This window comes from Sprattus sprattus (genome assembly GCF_963457725.1).
Source record: "Sprattus sprattus genome assembly, chromosome: 5".
NCBI classification, from domain to species: domain Eukaryota; kingdom Metazoa; phylum Chordata; class Actinopteri; order Clupeiformes; family Clupeidae; genus Sprattus; species Sprattus sprattus.
The window spans coordinates 16,856,779-16,877,183 of NC_137924.1; the positions used below are offsets into that span (position 1 = coordinate 16,856,779).

The following is a 20,405-nucleotide window of genomic DNA, read 5'->3' on the forward strand; positions in this document are numbered from 1 at the left end:
GTCGTAGCATAGCATTTTCAATACCGAGGGTCACAAGAAATACCAGTTTGTGTAGTTATTTCTTTTTATGTTCCCATTCTTAATATTATTCATACATATTGTCAAATAGAACCTATGTTATCACATCTGAACTACCAATACATGCTCACCCACAAATGACATTGAAAGAAAAAAAGGAAATCATTAAAAAGTTTATGCTCCGCTGAAACCACTAAGTCTTTATACAAAACAAAGCATCTAGTAAGTTCCCTGTGAAATGGACTCTCAGCAGGTGGAATCCAGAGGAGCGCAGGATGTCTCTGTAGTGTTCTGAAGTCCTCTCTCTGCCTTCCGTCTGCACCAGCATGTTCAGACACTGCAGCTGGGCGCGGCTCACCTTGGGTTTGCCCTCATCCAGCAAGGTCTCAGCCAGGAGAACATGGCAGCCTGCCATTTAAAACACAGGGTGGTGTGGTCAAGGTCAAGTGCCGTAAGTTTGCACCCACACACACACACACACAGACACATGCAGACAATATGTAGGACGATCACACAAATACAAGATGGAAGGATGGGGGTTTCGTTCAACAGGACACAGTCACAAATGACTATGCGGACGCCAAAGTGGGATTAAAAATAAATGTTTTTAATTATTTGTTATAACAACAATCATTAAATTAGTGTGATTATTTACAATTCAATTACAAAAGCAAGAGAAATCTGCAGGTAGTGTTGTCACGCAGAGCTCAAAAACAACACGGATCAACTCATAACGAGATCATCGTTAGTCACTGGGCTCAGTAAAGGACGCTGAAGATAATCTGCTCTGAGTTTGTGAAAAAAGAGGGCCAGTTGATCATCGTCATTATCATCACTCCTTGAGGAAGAGCACGGCATCCAGGAGGTTGTTGGTGTGCTTGAGGTGGGTCTGGGTGAAGCCATGCTGGCCGAGGAGGAGGGTGTACTGGGAGGCGCTCCGCTGCGACCCCTCGGTCATGCTGAGGGCCTGCAGGAAGGCCCGGCTTGGACCCCTCTGCTCCTCGTCCAGGAGGATTTCACAAACCAGCACGCCGCTGCCTGGGGGGAGGGTGACAGGGGCCACCAGGTGGGTTAAGGGGCACATGTACGCCACACTCAATGCTTGGCCACCATTTTGTGTGTGTGTGTGTGTGTGTCTGTCGGAGTGTCTCAGAAAGCCATGAACAGAGAAAGTCAGACAGAGGGGAAAAGGTGTGTGTGTGTGTGTGTGTGTGTGTGTATTTGTGTCTGTGTGCGCTTTAGTTATTAAAAGATGTACAGTGGTAGTCAGTACCATTTTGTTATCTTTATCCATACTGAATACAACCATTTCATTTATTCCTTCCACTTTGAGGTTCAATATGATACAGCACAGTACCTGATAGAAATACCATTGCTTACGCTAAATAACGAGGAACAGTTCCACTCTCTACCCGTGGAAGATTTGTTTCTGGCAGGATGAGGAGACATGCAGGCTATGTAGCACCCCTGGGGCCCACAGAGAGAATCGTACTGTCGAGTTAAGCTAAGAGTTAAGCCACTAGTGCTTGACTATATGACTCAGATGCTTAAATGGATAAATAACCACACGTTCACCATGAGTCTCCACTCAAATGATAAACTGTATCAGCAGGTGGAAGAGTAAAACCGTTCATGTATTCAGTGAAACGTGCTTGTAATGCGTGATAACCCTGAGCGCTTCCAGCCCGGAGGAGTGGGACTGGGACACACACCAACCTCACAGTGCCTCTGACTTTCAGGGGATGAGCAGGCATTATGGAGTTGTAACTTATGATATGAAAAGCACAGTCTCACAATGGGCCTGTACCTTAAACCTTGGGCATGGAGGTAAGTGAGGCCTTAAAGCATTGGGTGCATAGGTTGACACACCGCATACCACTGCAGATTCTAGATTTCGATTGGCTCAACACTCACACTCAATTGACTTGTAATAGCATTCGGTCTGTGGGTGGTATCTTTACACTGTCCTTTTAGCGCAGTAGTTTCGAAAGTCCTTTTCGATCTACAGTAAAGCTTTGCTTTAAACAGTTCATTTTTTTCATTGGCTTGCATTATGAAAAAAAATGATGTTGTAGGTCTAGAGGTTCAGTTTGACAGAAATAAATGAAAATGACAGCTTTTAGCTGAAACTACGATGCCAAGGATGTTGAACACCTAAGGGAATTGCACACTTTTTATAATGGGAACATTTAAAAACATTTCTGTTTCATATTGTTAAATTACGTTATCGTAATATAGTTCTATATTGCAAGGCACATGCAGAAAACTTCTAGGAACATCCCTCTGTTGATATACCTGTAACCAAGTTTCATAAAAAGTCAAAAGGATAAGCAAAACATTGTTTTAAACTTGAAGTCTTACCTGGATTGCACTCTTTAGAAAGCTTGTCTAGTAGCTGGTGGACTTTATCAAGGGACCAGTCATGGAGAATTCTTGCTAGAATGTACAGCTCTGCCTTGGGCAGTGGGTCTTTAAAGAAATCCCCTGTTGAAGTAAAAGAAAGATAAAGTTTTCTATGGAAAAATAGTGTTTTTTGAGAAATTGCGTTCCTCTCCACTAGAGGGCAGTGTACACACAGATATGGATCATGTCTAAGGGGGGGGGCACTCATGTATGCCTTTTAAGATGATCAAAACATCCACAACGGCACTATCCATACCCAAAAGACTGTAAAATTCATGTTAACTTTCATGTACAGTAACCTAGAAACCCAATGTATGTTTTACATATGACCTGAACCTGCATGTTGAAAGGCATTTGCCATTTTAGGATGTAATGTTATTTATCATGCAAGGATTTTATACGAAAAGTGTGATTCCTATGTTTTTACAGGTCTGTGTACCTAATGATACTATTCTTAACTTGTTTTTGTAACGTGAGAATATGTTCCAAGCGGAATGCAAATGCTGACAGGTAAATCAGTACACGACTGGTATCTACTGCTATTATTATTATTTATGTACTACTACTAATATTATTATAATTGTTTGCAATGTATGCAAAGAAACTAGAAGCAAATTAAGGGCATAGAGGTCACACTACGTAGATGTTCCTCAATGTCCCAAGGGCAAAGTGCTACATTTGTTTTGAGGGTCCTCACCACCAGCAAAAACTGCTGAGATAAATGCTGAGAGCAGCCAAAAAAAACAGGCCACTTAGACCACAGTTCACCCTCTATGGGAGAGTGGGTAAACTGGCTAAAGGAAGTGAAGTAGAGTAAAAACGCAACATGCTACAAATTCACATTCGTCTTTCACACCTTTCTAGGGGTGCAATCATTTTAAGTCATCCATCTGAAGCCACATAGTTATTTCTAAGTCCAATTCTGGTAACACTCGGAAACAACAACATAAACGTTCACTTGCGATGTGAATAAAGAAAAGAAACTCACCAGCAACAAATGTCACTCTGTCAGTTTGGTCTTTTGGCTGGAAACGGCCACTCATGGCGATGACTTGTGGCAAGTCAAAGACAGTTACTGACATTTCTGGGTAGATCTGGGCAAACTCATACGCCATAGCCCCAGTGCATCCTGTGTAGTATTAAAAAAGGAGAATGATTTCTTTAATATGTGTGAGGGGGGGAATTAACAATACCAAATTAAAAAAAATGTAATGTGTTTACAAGCAACTCCAATGTCTTTTTACACAACGCATTCTTATTTTGTGACAGTGACATGAAATAGGGAAGGAATACTCTTGTAAAACCTACAACGAAAACATTTAATTGTCTTACGCTGGAAGACAAGTTCAAATCAAAATTAACTTATCTGCTAAGAACATTGGGGATTCAGAAGATACAGTATGGTGTTATGTACTGGGACTATTTTGGGCCAATTTGTCCCTTGAATGGATCTCTTTAAAAATCTTAATCTAGATTTCTTATTTTTCCCCCCAGTTATTTGTTAAATATCTATTATGTTTAATAAAAGCATTGGACAACAGTACCTCCAACATCACATACTGTTTTAAACATGGAGAGATCAAAAGCTGTGGCCAGGTCTTTAACAGTCACTTTAGCGATGCTGTGCATAGCGTTCATAAATCTCAACTTCACTTCCTCTTTCTTGTAGTATGCATCCTGCAGAAATATTAGCAAAAACAGAACAAACTTCAGCGTCGGAAAGCTAAAACTTGCAATCAAAGGGTGGGACAGAAATGAATACATTCACATTCTTAGTTATATTCATTTCCTCTTCAGAAATACTGCCAATACAACGGCAAAAACTAACCATGTTTTATACTAAATAAACAGATTTATTTTTTGTTCTTTAAACCTTTACATATATTGTATACATATATAATATGTATATATTGTGACTTTGCAGTGCCAAGACTTCTACAGTCACACATTTCGCTCATGCTAAGCTATGTGTAGGGCTACCTGAAACAGGTCCTCAGACTTCTTCCCAAAGGCTCTCTCATACTGATTGGTTCCCTCCCTGACAGCGGACTCCAGATGGGAGAAGAGGGGCCACACCAGGTCGTTGCAGTGGAGGATGTAGCCGTGGAGGGACAGCGGGCTATCCGCCACCAGGAACCGACTGGCCTCCTCTGTGTTACTGTACACTGGTGGAACCCACACAATGAGACATCAGAGACAACAGGGTCAACATGTGACAATACATTGAAAAAAAAAACACAGGCTTAGCAAAAGAAGCCAATCAGTTAAATGAGCTGAACAACTGATCTTATTCAGGCGCTATCTCCGTGAATTCTCCCTGAGACAAAAGGCAGCTGTCTGAGGTTTTTTTTAAGACCACTTAATTTAACTGGTTTCATGAAAATACATCCTCCGGAAAAACACAACTCTGTAACTCTGCTGGGCCTGATAAGCAAAAACTATACTATACTACAAGTGAACAACAACATAGGGGAGATGGGTATCCATTTATGGAGTTACCAAGTGATTTTACTTGACAGCTTCAACACAAGCTGATTCACTGATGCAACTTTCCATTCAATCTAATCAGCAAATGACTCATATTTCTGTTGGAGTAGTTGTTTTTAACTGTGACCTTTGGCCTGATGAAATCAGTTGCTGAAGTAAATCACACGCACAGACACAGGTCGGCACAGATTGAGGTTTTGAAAACGCTCTGCCAATGCCAAGAGATTGTGGACAAATTGATTTTAGACCACTGTTAAGGTCTTTCAGTGGCTCTGCACAAGCCAGTCCATAAAGGTGGGGGAAGGGGAAAGCTCTCTGGGGCTGTGAGTTGTGTGTGTGTGTGTGTGTGTGTGTGTGTATGTGTGTATGTGTGTATGTGTGTGTGTGTGTGTGTGTGTGTCTGTGTGTGTGTGTGTGTATGTGTGTGTGTATGTGTGTATGTGTGTGTGTCTGTGTGTGTGTGTGTGTGTGTGTGTGTGTGTTTGTGTGTGTGTGTGTGTACGCATGTGTGTGTGTGCGCATGTGCGCATGTGTGTGTGTGTGTGCGCGCATGTGTGTGTCATGTAGCCCCCTTCTCTTAGTGTCTCTCAGTCTACATGTTACATGAAGAGCAAGTGCGTGATATGAGTAAAGCAGAGTTGTGGAATACCAGCTCTTTCTTCACATGTCCGTGACGAGGGGGCTACTGACCGTGGTCTCCATCATCGCGCGTCCTCCTCTCCAGCAGACCCAGAGACACACAGGCGTCCAGTAGCCGGGCCGACCCTTCCTCAGAAGCCTTTATCCTCTCCGCCACCTCCTTCGGCGAGAGGTCCGCAGAGACACTCAAAACATCAAACACGTTCAGCTTGCATGCAGCAAACAGAGCCTGATTTAGAAAAAAAAAGAGAAAAAAGGAAATAGACCCACACCTCAGGTGAAGCTTATTTGCAACAAAAAGAAAAAGAGGAAAACCACAAAGGGGCCACTATCTAAGCGTGCAAAACAACACCGGCAGTGCTGTTAACTGGAGACTCTGCTAAAAGTTCATACAATGCGTGAGAACATCACGTATTTGCAAATCAAGAAACCAGAAAGAACACAGGTGGTTTCCGATTTCCTCCTACAAGTTCACTTCTGTTTACCAAGAGCTGTCAAGCCTTGCATTCTCATTCCTCTAAAAGTTCTCAAGAAACCCACAGCTGGGGAACTCCACCTGAATTTCGAGAACTACAGAAATACAGCTGTTTCTGCCCAGCACGAACAAGCACAATTTGATCATTTTGATCTCTGACTCCCATTGAGGTGAGATTAACATGCCCCACAGGGGAGAAATTACAACTAATAGCGATAACAACCAAAATGGAAATCTACCAGAGAAATGTTGCTTGTCAGTAGAGCACAAAAGTAGTAGGGTTGAGAACTTTTTGAGGGACCAGGGAGAACTGGTCAACTCATTCCAATAGAACAGAAAAGGAGTTGCGTTCAAGAATTAAACACATTTTGTTTCCTAACTCCTTTTGCGTTCCACTGAACAGGAAACTAGGGCTTTCCTGGCTGCTAATGAGAGTATTTTCATTTTTGGGCAAAAACTGAACAACTCTTTTAACCTAAGCCAGTTCTTCCAATGCTACCTTTGAGGCTTTGAACCCATCCATGAGGTCCACTATTTTGTGGGGGAATTCCTCCCAGTTGCAGCTGCATGTCGACTCAGGCCCAACCACGTTGGCGCTGGCTCCGCTGACAGAGGCCGCGTCGCTGGTGCCGCAGTTCCCCGAGTCCGACGGCTCCAGCTCGCCATTCTCGGCGCATTTGGACAGACTGTTGACCAGGGGCCAGATCTCGTCCAAGTCCTCCAATTGGCTCTTGTGGTCCGGGCTCGCGGGGGGGCTGTTGTAGATGGTGTCCAGCGTCTTGCAGAAGTGGTTGAGCGGGAACCCCACCACGTTGAGGAAGTCCCCATGGACATACTCCACCAGCATCCCTCCCAAGGCCTGGATGCCATAACCACCAGCCTTATCCCTGATGAGCAAAACATCCAAGCAGACCAGGAACAGTCACTTTTGCTGCAGGGTTATTCCAATGTTAATTCACCTAGTTATTCCGCAACTTCATATTAATTCCTCTATGGCGCTAATATTTGGGATTTCTCCATGACATTTTTTCACCAGAGAAAAAAAAATGGGAGGTGGGAACCCCTCGTTGATATGACCAGCATGAAAAACTTATTTTAAGAGGAGCATTAACACTCCCACAAAACATAGTCAAAGCAGCATTTGAATCCTTAAAGTAACATTATGTATGTCTTCAACATTTCTTGTGGTATGCTGTTGTGGGCAGCTAGTTTATACAACAAATTAATTTTGATGGTATATGGTCACGTTAAGAGAGATTAATACACCCCTTTTCAACTTGACCTAGACAATTCACTTAAAATATTGTGGCCGAATTTATTGCCAACATAAAATAGATACCAAGCAATCTAGCTTTTAAACAATGCCATTACCATTGTCGGTGTTGACAAGGCAACTCTGTTAGCGAGATGGCTCACTAGTTTAAGACTAAAACACCACACTTTAGAATTTTGATCCAATTTTCGATTCCTAAAAAAGTCTATGATTTCATACTCATTCGTACAGATTTAATGGCCTGAGTCCTTTATTCATTCTGTGTTCACCCCATTCCCAAACTCCGCTCATCAGAGTAAACATTGAAATGGATGATTATGCCAAAGTCCACGAGTCCAAAAAGTTCACATTCTGCTAAATGAGTGACTGACTGACAGATTGACAGATTACTACACAGGCTGAGACAGACATTACAGTATCCATGATGTGAACCAGTGACCAGTGACACTCACATGGGTTCTCCACTGTTGATGTACTCCCACAGCATGTCCTCTGACAAGTCGGCAAACTTCACCTTTGTCTCCTCATAAAAGTCAACCACCTTATAGTCAACCTCTTTGTCTTGAGAAAAGAGAGCACCAGAGCAACTTTACACAAACACAACCCAATAAACATGCACAAAGGCGATAAACACTGAAATGTTTCAAGAAATGATATTATAGCCACAGGTAAAAATCTAATTAACATCCATATAACCAAATTTTCACATTATATTACCTTGGATTGGGGTTCCAACAGAACATGTAAAATAATATGCACTTGTTTCAATATATTTCACTTATTAATGTACTTTCAACCTCTTTGCTGACCTTCTTGATCTTGACAGAGCACAATAGCCACTCCTGTGAACACACTGTGTTCTTTCCCACTCAGACTGTAAACAAAACACATACACAACCGTCAGTGGGGCCAAGAGTTTTATCACCCCATATACAATACACAGTGAATGTAGCATGGCGACTGGACATTACACAACCTGGACAACATCCTGTACGCATCCTGCTTATCAGACGGCTTCTCCAGAATTTGACCGTCCACCGCCTTGGGGGGCAGGAGGGGAGGGTGGAAGAGGACGCAGGATGAGAAGAATGAAGGATAAGCTAATCACTTATTTGAATCACTAATCACTGCTGGCTCAGCTTACCACAACAGTGTCTGCTCCGATGACAATGTCAGGTGTTTTCAGGTGTTTCTGAAGAGATGACACATGGCTTTAGTCTTTCTTGAAATGCTCTCAGAGACCAGTATTTTTAAAAGCACATGTGCACGAGGTGAAGTAGCCACCATAAAGTGCCAGACAAGAAAACAAAATAAATGTCCCTGAGGGATGCACTCACATATGGCATTCTTGTAGCCACCTCCATGGCTTTCTGTCTGGCTGTCTCCACAGCATAGTCCTGCGGGGTTTTAAATAAGGCTTTGTCCAGTGTCTCCTTAAACCATGATGGCACAACTTCAAAGCGTAGCCCCTGCAACAGCAATGTAGTGGAGAAGAAGAATACAATTCATTCAAATGAATGTGGTGTGCTTTGATCAATTATGCTGTATGCTAGAAAAAAGCCTTACCACATTAGTCAAAATCTCAAGCCTTCTTGGAGACGCACTGGCAAGAACCACAAGCTTCCCAGTCAACTTGCTGATGACTGGATTTAATACCATGGTTTATGACTTGCCTGTTGTCCTCCTGATTGACAATAAATGACAAGCAAATGTTACATTGAGTGGGAATCCTTTACCTACCATCATAAGTTCACTAATTATAAAAGTGTGACCCAGCAGAGTAATCGCCAGGTCACACCTGGCTGGCAGGGTCTGACCAACGCCTTTCAAAGATCTGCAGGAGGCTACTGTTACATGATGTAGCGTAACCAAATTTAGCAATAACAATCACTTAAGTAACATTCACGGAATGGTTATTTAATCTGCAAGTAAACCTCAATGCTTAATCCTGGAGAAATCTATGATTAGGCAACGTTCATTTAGCTAGATGAATCGCTTATTGCATTTCACTTTTGCTATCTAAACAGACTGTGCTCAGACGAGGCATTACTGTCAAAACATATGTTGTCTTGGAAGCTACTCAGACGGGTAATGCTTAAATCCCATAACTTTTAGCCGTTCTTACACATTTGTTTAACCTACCTTGAAGCAATATCGACCGGCTTGAACGGTTCCGAAGTTCCAACAATGTAGGCGGAGCACAGTAGCGCATGCGCACGCTTCTGAGGGGTGAATGAAATGGACGTGTTCGCGCGGCACTGCGTTCACGGCCAGCGCGGTCTCGAGCGCCGATTAGCGCGTGGTACTGCGCAGAACTAGGTTGCACATGCACAAACATTGTCTGAATTTCGAAAATGGTCCGTCTGACCTATCGTTGATATGTCTAGAAGAAGTCTACGGATTACACTCTTTGGCGACGAACGGAGTGAAGATTCTACCTACCGAAATCCTCTGCTTACAGCTGCTCCTTCCCACCAAACTATTATGCACAAATTCTACTTCGCTGACCGTAATATAAACACTGCCATCATCTGATTGCTCATCATTGCTCTGCCTATAAGCAGCCTTATGAGGACACTGTATACCAACTAAGCTGTTCTACAACCAATACTTTCTGGCTCTACCTTTATCGACTATTCATTCTGTATAGTTCATGTAGGTCTATACCTTCCTCTATGTTTCTTGGATTCATGTACGTATCAAGTTCAAATGCTGCATGCATGTGTTATATGTTATATACGTGTATGAATCCATCCTCTTGTCCTGACTCTCTCTTCTCATTCTCTCCTCCCATCCCTTCTGCCCCCCTCTCTTTTCATACTCTATCTCTGCCTGGTTGACCCCAATCAGATGGCTAAATGTGTTTCTTCATGTTAAAAGGGAGTTTCTCCAAGTAAGGAATTATCCATCTCACTCTGTGATTGGTCAGTAGCTGGAGTGGAGACTCATACTGGGCTCCCGGTAAGGTCGGGCAGACAATGCCCCGGTCAAAAATATCCTTGTCCTTGCCCACTAAACTCGGCTCCTTTGGCTACATGAGGCCTATTTCATTGGACCCCCCTAGTGCTGCACCTTTAGGTCACGTATATTTGCGCAGAGAACTGTAAATGCTCCACTAAACCCCACCAGTCGAATAAAACTGGTGGTGCACGACATTGTGATCACTTGATCATGAACAACAACATAGATCTCCCTAAAACCTAGCATTCATACTGGAATGACTGCAGAGAGAGAGAGAGAGAGCAGGAGGGAGAGAAAAGGGGTGGGGGTGGCTTTTAACGTTGGTCCGTTTGGGCCGGATATGTTGAATGATTGGCAAGTGACTATGGTTCACCTGTGCGTAGAGCAGTTTAGTCCCAGTCCAGCACTTTAACACAGTGCAGCAAAAAAATCAACCAGTCCAAAACAGCAATAGACAAAACATAGAGGCCACATTGGACTCTGGTTTGTACGTCAACGCACAGCTATACTGAACTTGAAATCGACGGTGGAAATGGAGGTCAATCACAAAACATTTATCAGTCGTACTGGTGTGAAAATGGCCTGCATGGGGGTGTGTAAATCGTAGCACTTTCCAGATGTATGGGAATTACCTTTTTTATGTAAAGCTGCACAGTTGTTTGCAGGTATAACTTAATGATGACATTAGAATGATGTTATTAAAGTAGGTGCTGTAGTATAAATGTCTAACATAGGCTGTATAATATTGAATTTACCTTGGTATTTATAATTATAACCTTTGACAACTTGATGTTGGTGTAGTAACAGTGTTTGCTCATTCGTCATTGGTCTGCTGAGTCGCTTGTGTCTCTTTTGGAGAGGCTAGCATAAAGGCCTACGTCGACAATAGGCCTACAATCTGAAAACGGTGTGCACCGTTCTGTTGCTGTTTTCTGGGTTCAGAGACATGCTTCCTCAAAAGGCACCGGCTACAGCTACGGAACCGGAACTTTATTTAGTGTACTATTGCTATGGAATTGGATTCTGTACCAATAGTTCAATATTCTCGATCTGGAAAGTTTTTTCCGTAGCATTAGGTAACATGGTGTTTGTTAATGGAGAGGGTCAAAAGAACGGTTGTCTCCCCCAGTGTGATTAATCCTACTGTGGCGCACAGCCGACACTGGGGCAATAGGGCACTGCTCGCCGCGGTCATTTCTGGTCGCTAGTGCGCCTCACGGGGGCCAATGGCCCCCTGGTGGCACACCTCCATGATGCAGCTCAGTCATTGTAGGCCGCATGTTTAGTCAGTAACTTTGTGACACTGTATTTGATTGATTGTCAAGAGGTGTCAGCAGTGATACGTATATACCTTGACGTATTTAAATGGATTCAGTTAAAGTCATTTACAAAGGCAAGATAAGAATACAAAGTAAAAAAAAAGAAGAATTTCCATAACAGGGGGTTCAATGCACACAATTTCTGCTTTGTCTTGACAGGGCTGGACACAGCCTAGGTTATTAAGGCCAGTTCACAGTTTATTTAATCTTTTATCTTGTGGAATGTGATTAAGTACTTGAATGTATAGATGGCTATCTTATCCCGTATTTGATAAGCATTTTAAAATGTTATGTTTTGGGCACAACCCCAGAGTTAAATAATATATATATGTATAACATAGCCCTGATAAATATTATTTAAAAGTACTCACTACTTGAGTAGTCATTTTATGAGATACATTTGTACTCTTACTCAAGTAATTATTTTTGATTACTTTTATTTCTACTTCAGTAATGATCGTATAGTTCAGCTTTGGCTCAACCCATCTCTGATTACTGACCAGTGGCAACACAAACTGTTTACATCCAGCGAAAGGGAACTCTTCTGAGAATATAGTTACATGGAAAAGGGTACAGACTATCTTCCTCTTTTGTAGAAGTAAACAATAATGAAAAAAAAAATTCCGCCTTATGTTACAAAAACCCATTCACATCAACAAACCAACAATACAATAATTTTCCCCAATATTATCTAACTCATACTGATCCTAGAACTCACAGAACTGATGGATTTTTTTTTTATTCACGGTTAAAAAATCTTGCTTCAAAAAGGAGCGCAATGCAGCTTACAATACAACCAAACACAATTGATACAAACAAAGCTTAAACAAATATATATATGTAGTATTGTGACAGACATATTAAAAAGTGACCCCTTGGGTTCCAACATTGTACTTGGGTATCATTGTTCTCAAAACACATTAGAATGAGAGTTCGGAGAATAGTCCATTCAATTCTTAGTTTGCTACTCCAAAAAAGTGTTGCCAAGTGCATAGCTTATTTGTTTGTTTGTAAACAGCAAATAAACAACCTTGTTGGCAAATACAGGTGTCTCCAATGAGTAATTAATTTATTCATTCATTCAGCTTCAATATTATGACAGAAAAAGTTCAGAACAGCAACACTGAATAAATAATTCTTCAAACAACCAAATGCAGAGACAAACAAATTATTTGGCCCTTCTGAATAGGCTATGTTGCCATGGAAATTACTCAGGAAATAACGTTTCTCTCGAGTCGTGGAAATAATTATTTCTTCACTGCTGGTTGGTTGCTAAAGCAATATGATGAAATTTTGATTTTGAAATCACACTGAACCTTTAATTCTACTGACGAAGATGTATGAATCCATATTTAACACTGTGGAATTGTAATGCCTATGCCACTGTTCTCCGTATTCCAACTGCTTAATTGCTAAATGACAGCTACGTACAAAATATTGCATTCTTACAGCAGAGTGTACACAGTAAAATTTACATTTTAAAATACACCTAATTCACATTTTAAATTGCTTTTCCATACCATGCTCTTTTTTCATCTTTGGTGTGGTCCTCCAATCCAAATCCAGAAACAAATCTTTTCTGACAAAAACTATATTTTTCAGGCCAATGACTGTAAAAAGCATGGACATCGTGAGCTCATTTCAGAAGTGGAGCAATAAGAAGAAACTACAGCACAGAGCAGACTTAACCCAGTATGGGTTGGTTCTGTATGAGCCAACCATGCTCTGGCTCCAAAAAGCACAATTTGAAGGCTCATTTGCCTGATTTTTGCCTCATTTCCACATAACAGAAATGGCCCGGCACCAGGTTTGTTTCAAACACTGCCATATGTTAAGTACCATTTTCAGAAAAGCTAAGGACCTCGTCCTCTGGCTGCGAGCGCATGGAGTACAGGTCCTCTTTGAGCGCCGCGTGAGTGTCCATGCTGCTCTGTGACGGCATATTAAGCATCCTCCTGAGCTTTCTGCGGAACTCTTTACATGCAAAATAGAAGATGAAAGGATCCAGGCAGCTGTTGATGCAGCTCAGTGAAAGTGAGAGTTTGTAGGCCATGTAGAAGGACTTCTTGTAAAAAAGCCTGCTGACTGCATGCACTATCAGCAAGATGTTGTTGGGGGCGAAGCACACCACAAACACAAACAGCACAATGATGGCGAGACGGATGATTCTCCCTTTTTGCTGGCTGCTGTAATCATTCTTGACCAGTTTGCAGATGATGCTGACGTAGCAGAAGATCGTGACGATGAGAGGGATGAGGAAGAGGAAGAGGAACATGACGGAAAAGAGCGCCGCCCAGTGGAATATGGACGGGAGCTGGTCCATGCGAATCACGTCGAAGCAGGTGTCAATGTCGAGCTCCTTCACCTTGAACAGGAGGTCAGCCGTCTCCAGTGGGTATAGAATACCCAAAACCACAGCCCACATGAGCGAGCACAAGACCACGGCGTACAAGGTTTTCTCCCTGATCTCCCTAAAGATCATGGGTTTCACAATGCCGAGGTAGCGGTCAATGCTGATGGCCGTCATGGTGAGGATGGAGCAGTACATGTTTGCGTAGAAGACGACAGTGAGGAGGGTACAGGACCACGAGCCCAATGTCCAGTGGTAGCCTGCCAACAGGTAGTGGATCTGGAAGGGTAAGACGGCGCTCAAGGCCAGGTCGGAGAGCGTGAGGTTGATCATGAATATGATTGTGGGTGTCTTGGGGGAGGTGCGAAACAGGAGCAGCCAAAGGGCCATGCCATTGCTAGTGAGGCTGACCACAGTGACAATGATGTATATGGAGGAAATCAAATAGATGGCTGTGGTGTTTTTGAAGAAAGCCAATGTGTCCTCATCCATTTCAATGGTTGAATTCCCAGGCATGGTGAGAGTAGGTTATCTGTAAGGAGAGGAGAGGAGAGGAGAGAGAGAGAGAGAGAGAGAGAGAGAGAGAGAGAGAGAGAGAGAGAGAGAGAGAGAGAGAGAGAGAGAGGGCAGAGAGAGGAAGAGAGGGGGATAAAGAGACAATGGGGGGTTTAATTCTTCCTACAACAAGACTGTTCACAACAAGGACATTGTTTGCTGTTGGTGTAATGTACAGTAAAAAGTTTCTTTATTGTGTAATATGGAATAATGATTTCCTGCAGCCAAGCCTTGTTTCAGTTGATAGACAGCTTTTTTCCAAATCTTCCAAAATGCGGCAGTAGATAGATGTCTAGATGATATTGTTGATCTTTGCATTATTTGCATGTATTGATTTACCAATGGCTAACACTGCAGTTCTTAAACTTCTTAAGCTTGTTGAAGATTGACTTTCTCAGTCACTTTCTCAGGCACTTTTTCCCCCTCTTTGTATTGTGAGTCTTACGCCACTGTGCTGTGTGACAAACAGGATGTTCTAGGGCGTGGGTACCAGTTGTCTCTCACATGTTTGGTAAGCCTCACCTTTAACACTCTAACACATGCAACCCTTGTTCTCAGAAACCCAAATCTCAGAGGATAGCAAACACATCGATTTGTCGGTTTGTTTTCACTTCCAGTCTGCGAAGGGGTTAATAACAAGGCTCTCAGATCTGGTGTTCCCGCCCACCTCCCCACAACTCACATTAGGTAGCACAAACCCACACACACACACACACACACACACACACACACACACACACACACACACACACACACACACACACACACACACACACACACACACACACACACACACACACACAACTACTTGTGTGTCGAAATGCTTCATGTTTGCAATGATAGAAGTAACACAAGTACATAAATGATGGCAGGGTTAAGGCAAATACAAGTCATTGTCAGGTCCTCCCTTGTGGTTTTGTTTTGAGCAAAACTACGTACGAATCGACGGAACACATCTGTGAAGAAATGAGCAGGCCAGATTCTCAGGCCAGTCAGGTTCAAAGTGTGCTAAGGATCAAGTGCAGTCTGTATGCACAACTCACAATTTCAGCATGACTAAACATGACTTGAGAACCAAGCCCATACTACTGTGTGTTGCGTAGTGCCTGATATGTTAAGACATCCCTGATGAGGGCAGATCTGACTTAGCTCACTGTTCCAGGGTCAGCCTTCATATTGTGGGCTGTCTATCTGCTCTCTGGTGCCTCTCTGTAGCCTTGAAGCATTAGCATGCGGTAGCAGAGAAAGAGAGAGAGAACAACACAGAAGAGGCTTGTTTCTCTCCCCCCACATGCTTCCATCATGCTGACCACACCAGAGCACGAGGCCCCCACTCAGAGAGATTTTATGAATTTCAGTTCAGTGAACAGTTCAGAGATCAGTCTTTGACGTAGTTTGATCTGAATTGTAGTTGTAGTTTGAAAGCCTCAATAGTTAAACATACAAATGCACACACATATACAGATAATGTGTTGTTATTGATTTGGCTTCTGTGGTCCGTAACCTGTAGGCATTTAAGGTGGAGATCTGGTGTCAAATAAAAACGAAAAGATCAAAGCTATGCTGCAGATTTCTGATTTCAGAGGTTGATTTATGGCTAGTTTGAAAAGACACTTCAGAGAAAAACAAAACATCCCCTGGGAGTTTCATGCTTTGTTCAGCTCAGACATGCAAAAGCCTACATTAAACAGGTGATACTTTGTTCATTTAAATGTAAACTGATAAAATGTAAACTCATCGGTCATTCAAAGTAACTAGTAACTAGTTACTAGCTGGTAACATGCACAAGTCACCCTAACAGTTTACGACACTTCTTCTGAATCAATTGCATTAAAAGGTTGAGGTGAAAACATAAATACAAGTGAATAAGTACGCATATATGTACAGGGTGGTTCAATTCTTAACAAAGGCAGCATTTCTGAGAAAACTGTGGAAATAAAAATGTATTTGTTTGGAGTCGAAAACATTGTGTACTTACCAGACTGGGCACATGTACCCTGACACGTGTAGTTTGGCAGTTGCGGTGTTCTGTGAGAGGTACAGTCAGGAAACTAGTTGCTTTATGCACTGGTCTGTTGGGTACGGGAAGTGCGTGTCTTCAGAGCGCGCTCATCTTCTGTGCATCAACACATAATTGAGAAACTTAAACAGAGCACTTTCATAGGTGGCGAAATCAGGGTCCTTTTTTATGTTGCATGCACCAGGCTAACATTACATCACCCGGAGGTGGCATACACTTGATCTTCTTTCCTCCTTGTTTCCTGTACGTTAAACGTTGGTGAACAGACTCGCAACATTTCTCAAATTGGCTTCCTGCTGTTCTTTCATACCTCAATGATGTGTTGTCATCCCAATAAGAATTTTCAGTCAGTTAGTGTTCATTTGCAAGTTAATAAAGACTTCCTCTTTTTAAACGTTTGAGGTACGACATACAATGACACAGCCTCACAACAAAAATATGCCAGAGATGAACCTAATATGGTGGTCAGGGGGAAATTGAAATTGATATGGTGTCTTCTCAAATTATTCCTGTCACAAAGTTGGAAATATAATGCTTGATGCTCGCTGTTATAATCACACACACTAGTTGATATTACACTGAAGGGGGCTACTCCCTCTAAGGTTCCCTAAAAAGTGTGTGCAGATGACAGGCACGTAACAGCATGTGTTGGGTGTACAGACAGAAATGCACGAGGCTGAAACTGTGATCTGTGGCTTGGAACCCGCCAATAACAAAACCAAAGGTGGTCGGTTGGTGGGTGGATATGTGGTGAAAAGGGCGTGTTCACACCCTCCAACACACACATGCACTCTTTATCGTTCTCTCTCTAACAAGCACACACACACACACACACACACACACACGTGCACGCACACACACACACACACACACACACTCACTATCTCACACACTCACGCACACAAACACTCACTCACTCTCTAACACACACACACATACACACTCTCTCTCTAACACACACACACAAACACACACACACAGACACACACAGACACACACCCACACCCACACCCACACCCACACCCACGCACACTTCCCACCCTTGCGTGAAGTTGTGTGAAGTTCTCAGGCAAGGTTTCCAACCAGCCTCCTTCCTCATGACGCCTCATGACGGCGTGGTCACTTCTTTAAGCCATCGTTTCTACATTCATTTTTGCTGAGCCATTTTTGCTGAGCCATTATTGCTAAGCGGGGAAGAGAAACACTCACAGAGGGGTCGTGTGAGGGGTTTATTTCAGGGACTCTTGGTAACACATGATCTGAAGTTGTTTTGTTCAACTTGCCTGTCACTTGTGCAAGTTCCTGTTAACCTCTATGTGATCAGCAACACAATGCAAAAACTGCTGTTAAAGTGCTTCCATTCCCCAGTAATCTGATGCAATATACAATGACCATGGAAATGGACAACTACTGACAGAAGAATATTTTTAAATATCAGGCAGCTCTGACACCCTTAGAAAAAACTTCTGTCCAAATGATATCAGGTTTATCTTTACAGAAAAAGGAATTTTACAGGAATTTTATAATGAACTACTATATAGGATTTTACTACTGTGCTCCACGGTGTTTCCTTACTGAACTAACAATTTCAGTACATTTAGGTTCTCGGGAGGAGAAGTACCGTACACTACACCATTTTTACCCCTTTGACTTGTGCCTGTGCATGAGATTCGCGTGATCTGCGCCAACAGCTTCCTGTTGATAGAATGGGTTCCTCTTTCGACTCTTAAAGGTAATAGGAAGTCGGATTAGGATATTGAGAGAACATATCTACATGACTTAGTTTCTTACAATATTTCAAAAGGATTTTAAATCAGTCACTCGTTCTGTGTCCTCCTGTGGACAGTCATTTGTAGCACTTTGGATTTGTAGATAGTATACTGAAGGGGGCTATAAGTTACACCCAACAGTTTCCTAATAAGGGCAGGCCCTTCTGAAAACAAAACAAATAAATAAATACGCATGGCAGAATGAGCTGAACAGACACAAATCAAAATGCACAAGGTCATTGCTGAAGATCTTTAATCTGTGGCTTCGAACCTGTCAGTAGCAAGACAAAGGGCAGTTGGTTTGTGGTGGGTGTGTGGTGAGCAGGGAAAGTACACACACACTTAATCTCTAACACACACACACACACACACACACACACTCTCCAACACATACACTCACTCTCTAACACACACACACACACTTAATCTCTAACACACACACACACACACACACACACACACACACACACACACACACACACACACACACACACACTTAATCTCTAACACACACACACACACACACACACACACACACACACACACACACACACACACACACTCTCCAACACACAAACACACTCACTCTCTATCACACACACTCACTCACTCTCTAACACAAATACTCACTCTCTAACACACACACTTAATCTCTAACACACACACACACACTTGCACTCTCCAACACAAACACACGCTCTCTCTCTCACACACACACACACACACACACACACACACACACACACCCTCTAACACATACACACACCCTCTAACACACACACACACACACACACACACACACACACACACACACACACACCCTCTAACACATACACACACCCTCTAACACACACACACACACACACACACACACACACACACACAGACACACAAACACACAAACACACACACACACACACACACACACACACCCTCTAACACATACACACACCCTCTAACACACACACTCACATTCACTCTCTAACACACACACACACACACTCACTCTCCAACACATACACACACACACACACTCACTCACTCTCTAACTAACACACACACATACTCTCTTACACAGTGGTCCCCAAACTTTTTAGGCCCAAGACCACCGACCTTTGCCTTGGTGAAGGCAAGATCTACCTATTGAGGCGTTGAGAGAAAAAGACTGTCCAGACACACACACACACACACACACACACACACACACACACACACACACACACACACACACACACACACACACACACACACACACTCACTCTAACACATACACACACCCCTTCCTGCCCTTTATCTGCCACCTCTTCATTGTACACGACCACATCATAGTTTCTTTCCACTGAACTAGTGCATGAGATTCACAAGGTCCGTCAAGGGGACTATGCATCTTTATATGGGCTATTTAAACACAGAAATCCAACATGAGGCTGTCACTAAGGCACTGTTGTTATGATAGAGTATTATGCTGTTGGAGTTGTATTATAACTCATGGAAAGGATGTATAAAATGGCCTAGTATCTTCCTGTGAACCTTTCACTTCACTCATAGCCTGCAATGTCAGATGTCAGTTTAAAAGCTTGGGCTTTAGAGCAGAATGTGGTTAGCTTACATAAGGTATACAAACCTAACTGAAAATCAGTCAGTTACTTATATTTGAATGCAGGCCTAAACATCTAAATGTTTTACATGTTTAACATCCAGTTAGCCAGATTATTTTCATTTTCATGTCCCAGCTGAGGCAAAGGCCTACAGACTACGATAGACAACCTGAAATCTGACTGGTTTAAAAAAAAAAAAGTTCCATTAGAACAAATTAGCAAAGTTCAGGGCATCAGGCTGTCCATCCCAGATCTGTTTTTGCTGCTCATATTTGTCGAGGACCTAGCATGGGAAATGCTCCTCAGTCTTGTCTCGGTACGATCTGTGAGAAAACATTCAAAGGTTTGCGCAACCTCCTTTTGACACATTTTTCTTTTTCTTTCTTACTTTTTGTCTTAATCTGCATAAGACGCAACATATATGCAACTGTTTTAAGCTGTTTACTTCACTTATTTATGTGCTTTTTTCACTAATTTTCAACTTAATTTAGCAAGTGCCTTGAGAACAGTTCTAACAATGGCCAAGAACAATTTAAAA

The 20,405-nt window shown here is 42.5% G+C and overlaps 2 protein-coding genes across 3 annotated transcripts; both read right to left on the reverse strand.

The window, feature by feature from the left end:
* Positions 1 to 211: 211 nt before the first annotated feature.
* asmtl (acetylserotonin O-methyltransferase-like) lies at positions 212 to 9,472 on the reverse strand (the record flags this gene model as incomplete). 2 transcript variants are annotated; one of them, XM_080838819.1, is made up of 14 exons in its annotated part: positions 9,438 to 9,472; positions 8,862 to 8,979; positions 8,633 to 8,764; positions 8,440 to 8,487; positions 8,272 to 8,336; positions 8,105 to 8,169; positions 7,748 to 7,856; positions 6,522 to 6,909; positions 5,599 to 5,776; positions 4,402 to 4,586; positions 3,966 to 4,098; positions 3,410 to 3,550; positions 2,380 to 2,502; positions 212 to 426 (listed from the first exon to the last, which is right to left on the reverse strand). In XM_080838819.1, exons 2-14 carry the CDS (start codon positions 8,952 to 8,954, stop codon positions 212 to 214), a joined length of 1,875 nt encoding a protein of 624 aa, XP_080694945.1. In that variant the 5' UTR covers positions 8,955 to 8,979; positions 9,438 to 9,472. The 2 variants fall into 2 exon arrangements, with proteins under 2 accessions (XP_080694945.1, XP_080694946.1); XM_080838820.1 differs by lacking the exon at positions 212 to 426 and adding an exon at positions 605 to 1,056.
* Positions 9,473 to 13,406: 3,934 nt separating this feature from the next.
* p2ry8 (P2Y receptor family member 8) lies at positions 13,407 to 14,441 on the reverse strand (the record flags this gene model as incomplete). Its single annotated transcript, XM_080838821.1, has 1 exon — positions 13,407 to 14,441. One exon carries the CDS (start codon positions 14,439 to 14,441, stop codon positions 13,407 to 13,409), a length of 1,035 nt encoding a protein of 344 aa, XP_080694947.1.
* Between the last annotated feature and the right edge of the window lie 5,964 nt (positions 14,442 to 20,405).